This window comes from Petromyzon marinus, unplaced genomic scaffold (assembly GCF_048934315.1).
Source record: "Petromyzon marinus isolate PM22_M1 ecotype Great Lakes invasive population unplaced genomic scaffold, UKy_Petmar_22M1.pri1.0 PM_Scaffold_38, whole genome shotgun sequence".
Lineage (NCBI taxonomy): Eukaryota > Metazoa > Chordata > Hyperoartia > Petromyzontiformes > Petromyzontidae > Petromyzon > Petromyzon marinus.
Genome location: NW_027423368.1, coordinates 466,707 through 473,387, shown reverse-complemented (window position 1 = coordinate 473,387; position 6,681 = coordinate 466,707). Strand labels below are relative to the sequence as shown.

At 56.7% G+C, this 6,681-nt stretch overlaps 1 protein-coding gene across 1 annotated transcript in view; it reads left to right on the top strand.

The window, feature by feature from the left end:
- Positions 1 to 1,507: 1,507 nt before the first annotated feature.
- LOC142923273 (F-box only protein 22-like) overlaps positions 1,508 to 6,681 on the top strand; it is a 7,585-nt gene continuing 2,411 nt past the window's right edge. The window contains exons 1-2 of the mRNA XM_076064315.1: positions 1,508 to 1,512; positions 1,800 to 1,865. Coding sequence (XP_075920430.1) covers positions 1,508 to 1,512; positions 1,800 to 1,865 — 71 coding nt within the window. The remainder of the gene's footprint in view (positions 1,513 to 1,799; positions 1,866 to 6,681) is intronic.

Here is a 6,681-nt window from a genome sequence, read left to right as displayed (position 1 = left end):
CTCCCCCCCCCTTGTCTCCCCCCCCGTGTCTCTCTCCCCCCGTGTCTCTCTCTCACCCCCGTGTCTCTCTCCCCGTGTCTCTCTCCCCCCGTGTCTCTCTCTCCCCGTGTCTCTCTCCCCCCGTGTCTCTCTCCCCCCGTGTCTCTCTCCCCATATCTCTCTCACCGTGTCTCTCTACCCCCCCCTTGTCTCCCCCCCCGTGTCTCTCTCCCCCCGTGTCTCTCTCTCACCCCCGTGTCTCTCTCCCCGTGTCTCTCTCCCCCCGTGTCTCTCTCTCACCCCGTGTCTCTCTCTCCCCGTGTCTCTCTCCCCCCGTGTCTCTCTCCCCCCGTGTCTCTCTCCCCCCGTGTCTCTCTCTCCCCCCGTGTCTCTCTCTCACCCCGTGTCTCTCTCTCCCCGTGTCTCTCTCCCCCCGTGTCTCTCTCCCCCCGTGTCTCTCTCCCCATATCTCTCTCACCGTGTCTCTCTACCCCCCCCTTGTCTCCCCCCCCCCGTGTCTCTCCCCCCCCGTGTCTCTCTCCCCGTGTCTCTCTCCCTCCGTGTCTCTCTCCCCCCGTGTCTCTCTCTCACCCCGTGTCTCTCACCCCGTGTCTCTCTCACCGTGTCTCTCCCCCCGTGTCTCTCTCCCCCCGTGTCTCTCTCACCGTGTCTCTCCCCCCGTGTCTCTCTCCCCCCGTGTCTCTCTCACCGTGTCTCTCCCCCCGTGTCTCTCTCCCCCCGTGTCTCTCTCACCGTGTCTCTCCCCCCGTGTCTCTCTCCGCAGGTCTCCTCGGCGATCCCGAGCTGCGTGCTGTGCTGGTGCTCTGCCACCAGTCCCGCTCCCCCCGTGTCTCTCTCCCCCCGTGTCTCTCTCCCCCCGTGTCTCTCCCCCCGTGTCTCTCTCTCACCCCGTGTCTCTCTCCCCCCGTGTCTCTCTCTCCCCGTGTCTCTCTCCCCCCGTGTCTCTCTCCCCATATCTCTCTCACCGTGTCTCTCTACCCCCCCTTGTCTCCCCCCCCCGTGTCTCTCCCCCCCCGTGTCTCTCTCCCCGTGTCTCTCTCCCCCCGTGTCTCTCTCCCCGTGTCTCTCTCTCACCCCGTGTCTCTCTCCCCGTGTCTCTCTCTCACCCCGTGTCTCTCTCCCCGTGTCTCTCTCCCCCCGTGTCTCTCTCCCCGTGTCTCTCTCCCCCCGTGTCTCTCTCCCCCCGTGTCTCTCTCTCACCCCGTGTCTCTCTCCCCCCATGTCTCTCTCCCCGTGTCTCTCTCCCCCCGTGTCTCTCTCACCCCGTGTCTCTCTCCCCGTGTCTCTCTCCCCCCGTGTCTCTCTCACCGTGTCTCTCCCCCCGTGTCTCTCTCCGCAGGTCTCCTCGGCGATCCCGAGCTGCGTGCTGTGCTGGTGCTCTGCCACCAGTCCCGCTCCCCCACCGTCTGGACGTTCTGCCACAAGCTGCTCCGCCTCCTGGAGCCGGAGAACGCCGTCATCGCCGGCGGGAAAGTCCACAGCCTGCTCTCGCCATCGCACCTCGTGTATGCAGTGACACACACAGAGACACACACAGTGACACACACACAGACAGTGACACACACAGACAGTGACACACACAGTGACACACACACAGTGACACACAGTGACACACAGAGACACACACAGAGACACACACACAGTGACACACACACACAGACACACACAGTGACACACACAGTAACACACACACTGACACACACACACAGACACACACACAGTGACACACACACACAGTGACACACACAGTGACACACACACAGACACACACAGTGACACACACACAGTGACACACACAGACACACGGAGAGCGCCGTCATCGCCGGCGGGAAAGTCCACAGCCTGCTCTCGCCATCGCACCTCGTGTACGCACACACACAGTGACACACACAGAGACACACACACAGACACAGTGACACTCACACACACACAGTGACACTCACACACACACAGTGACACACACACAGACACAGTGACACTCACACACACACAGTGACACTCACACACACACAGTGACACACACACAGACACAGTGACACTCACACACACACAGTGACACACACACACACACAGTGACACACACACAGTGACACACACACAACAACAACCGCCATTCGCCACTAAGTGGCGGTGACGTCACCACGACGCTTGTGCCAGGCTATGTGCACCCTGAGGCCACGTGAAGTGTCGAACGCCCGCTGGCAGGAGGTCACGGGGCAGACCCAGGTGCCACGGGTCGACTGACTGAGATGACTGGCTGGTGCACCACCTGTGCCCCCTACTGTGCCAACCTGCTGTGCTTTAGCCACCCGGCGCTCCGCTCGTTGTTGTGAGCGTCGCTCCTCCGCCCTCCGTTGTTGTTGGAGGGCGGCTGCCTCCAACTGCCCAGTAGCATCCTTCACGAGCCTCCTCCACAGAGGCCGATCTTGACACCGCTGGTACCAGTCATCGGCAAGTCCACTCAGCTCCACGTCCTCCTGTACCACATCACTCCATCTCTTCTCTAGCCCGTGCCGCGCCCGCTTAGCCCCCTCAATCCGGCCAAACAAAAGCTGTTTCGGCATGCGGTGGCTGGGCATGCGGGCTACATGACCCAGCCATCGCAGCCTTGCCTGCCGGAGGAGCTCACCGATGGGACCCTGCCCAGATCTTTCAAGGATTTGTGAGCTCCTCACACAATCCAGTCTGGTTAAACCCAGGATGGATCGTAGGCAGGCCAGCCTAAATGTTTCTAACCGGCGAAGACGTTCCATTAGGGGGGTCCACGTTTCGCAAGCGTAGAGAAGGGAGGGAATGACCGTGGCCGAGAAGACCTGAAGCTTAGTGCGGAGCGACAGACCAGGTAGCTTCCACTGTGCCACACAGTGACACACACACAGAGACACACACAGACACACACACAGTGACACACACACAGAGACACACACACAGTGACACACACACAGTGACACACACACAGTGACACACACACAGTGACACACAGTGACACACACACACAGTGACACAGACACACACAGTGACACACACAGTGACACACAGTGACACACACACAGTGACACACACACAGAGACAGACACACACACAGACACACACACACAGTGACACACACAGTGACACACAGTGACACACACACACAGTGACACACACACAGACACACACGCAGATACACACACTGTGACACACGCAGAGACACACAGTGACACACACACAGACACACACAGTGACACACACACACACAGAGACACACACACACAGTGACACACACACACAGTGACACACACAGTGACACACACACACAGTGACACACACACACACAGAGACACACACACACAGTGACACACACACAGTGACACACACAGTGACACACACACACAGAGACACACACACACAGTGACACACACAGTGACACACACAGTGACACACACACACCGTGACACACACACACAGTGACACACACACAGTGACACACACACACAGTGACACACACACAGTGACACACACAGTGACACACACACAGAGACACACACAGAGACACAGTGACACACACACACAGACACACAGACACACACACACACAGACACACACACACACACACAGACACACACACAGAGACACACAGTGACACACAGACACACACACACAGTGACACACACACACAGACACACACAGAGACACAGTGACACACACACAGACACACTCACACACAGTGACACACACACAGAGACACACACACACAGTGACACACACAGTGACACACACACAGTGACACACACACAGTGAGACACACACAGTGACACACACACAGTGACACACACACACAGTGACACAGACACACACAGACACAGTGACACACACACAGACACACACACAGTGACACACACAGACACACACACAGTGACTCACACACACACACAGTGACACACACACACAGTGACACACACAGACAGAGACACACACAGACAGAGGCACACAGACAGTGACACACACACACAGTGACACACACATTGACACACACAGTGACACACACAGTGACACACACACACAGACACACACACACAGTGACACACACACAGACACACGGAGAGTGCCGTGATCGCCGGCGGGAAAGTCCACAGCCTCCTCTCGCCATCGCACCTCGTGTACGCACGCAGTGACACACACACAGAGACACACACACACACAGTGACACACACAGTGACACACACACAGACACACAGTGACACACACACACACAGTGACACACACACAGTGACACACACACAACAACAACAACAACAACCGCCATTCGCCACTAAGTGGCGGTGACGTCACCACGACGCTTGTGCCAGGCCATGTGCACCCTGAGGCCACGTGAAGTGTCGAACGCCCACTGGCAGGAGGTCCCGGGGCAGACCCAGGTGCCACGGGTCGACTGACTGAGATGACTGGCTGTTGCACCACCTGTGCCCCCTACTGTGCCAACTTGCTGTGCTTTAGCCACCCGGCGCTCCGTTCGTTGTTGTGAGCATCGTTCCTCCGCCCTCCGTTGTTGTTGGAGGGCGACTGCCTCCAACTGCCCAGTAGCAGCGTCCTTCACGAGCCTCCTCCACAGAGGCCGATCTTAACACCGCTGGTACCGGTCATCGGCAAGTCCACTCAGCTCCACGTCCTCCTGTACCACATCACTCCATCTCGTCTCTAGTCTGTGCCGCGCCCGTTTAGCCCCCTCGATCCGACCGAACAAAAGCTATTTCGGTATGCGGTGGCTGGGCATGCGGGCTACATGACCCAGCCAATGCAGCCTTGCCTGCCGGAGGAGCTCACCAATGGGACCTTGCCCAGATCTTTCAAGAATTTGTGAGCTCCTCACACAATCCAGCCTGGTTAAACCCAGGATGGATCGTAGGCAGGCCAGCCTAAATGTTTCTAACCGGCGAAGATGTTCCATTAAGGGGGTCCACGTTTCGCAAGCGTAGAGAAGGGAGGGAATTACCGTGGCCGAGAAGGCCTGAAGCTTAGTGCGGAGCGACAGACCAGGTAGCTTCCACACAGCGTTACGCAACCGATGAAAAGATATTGCCGCTCGACTGGTTTGGAGTGAGACCTCTGCTGTTAAACTGGAGCCGGTCATAAGCACACTGCCCAGGTTTGGGAAACTCTCCACTCTCTCCACAACTGCCCCATCACCGATTGGTAGTTGTGGGGGTGGAGTGTCCGATGGTACAAAAAACCTAGGCAGGTGCTTAGTTTTGGTGGGGCTGATGGTAAGGCCCCATCTCTTAGTGGCAAGCTCCAGTCTCAGCAGCAGTGTCTCCAACTCCTCCTCTGAATGAGCAGCTATTACCAAATCATCGGCATACATAACGTGGTTGAGCAATAGGGAGCCATCCCTTGACCGCACCCGGGCATCGATCAGCCTCCCATTATGTCTGTACCAAATGGAGATTCCCCTGGTACAGCTATTGAAGGCTTCACGAACTACGTGGTCAAAATAGATGTTAAATAATGTGGGAGCCAGAGGACATCCCTGTCGCACCCCAAGGTGTACAGGGAATGGCTCTGACTCCCGGCAACGTAGTTTTACCCGGGCCCGCTCGCCATCATGAAGGTCCTTAATGATCGTGAGCAGGGGGTCAGGGACTCCAAAAGCATGAAGAACAACCCAGAGCCCAGGCCTACTGATGGTATCATAGGCCTTGACCAGGTCAATAAAGCAGTAGGTCTTGCTGGAATTCCCTACAACTCTGCTGTAGCAGACGGACAGAAAATATGGAATCTGTGCAGGCCCGCCCTTTCCTGAAACCGCATTGGGGCTCCACAAGCCTCTCCTCAGCGTGCCTGGCAAGGCGATGTTGAATAATCCTTGCCAGGACCTTTCCCGGCACACTGAGGAGTGAGATGCCCCTGTAGTTGTTACAGTCAGTGCGGTCCCCCTTAAACAGGGGGACCACCAGGTTATCCTTCCAATCCTGCGGGACCCGTTCAGTGGTCCAGACTGTTGTTATGATGTCACACACACACCGATACACACACAGAGAGAGATACACACAGATACAGAGACACACACACCGAGACACACACAGAGATACAGAGACACACACACAGATACAGAGACACACACACAGAGACACACAGAGAGATACACACACAGAGATACACACACAGAGATACAGAGACACACAGAGACACACAGAGACACACACAGGGAGACACACAGAGAGACACACAGATACATAGACTCGCACACGTAGATACAGCGACGCACCGAGATACAGAGACAAAGATAGACAAAGATAGACAAAGATCCCCCGTGTAGCCTTAACAGACTGTAGGGGCAAGTGCTGTTAGCGAGCACCTATGAAGGCCAGAACGGTACACGAGAGGGTGGGTGGCCAGTACCACGCCCGACCGCCTTTGTCTCCCTAGTGGCAATGTTTACACACCGCACCAGGTACTCATTTGAGGCTGAGTCAACCTAGGGGAGGCCCGGGACCGGTTCAGATAATCGTCACTGGTGTTGGCCGTGAGCAGGAATCGAACCCGGGTCGCTAGGTTCATAGCGCAGTGCGCTAACCGCTACACTATCGCTCCCCACAGAGACACACACAGAGACACCCGCACAGAGAGAAATACACACATAGAGAGATACAGAGAGACACACACAGACACACAGATACAGAGACACACACAGATATAGAGATA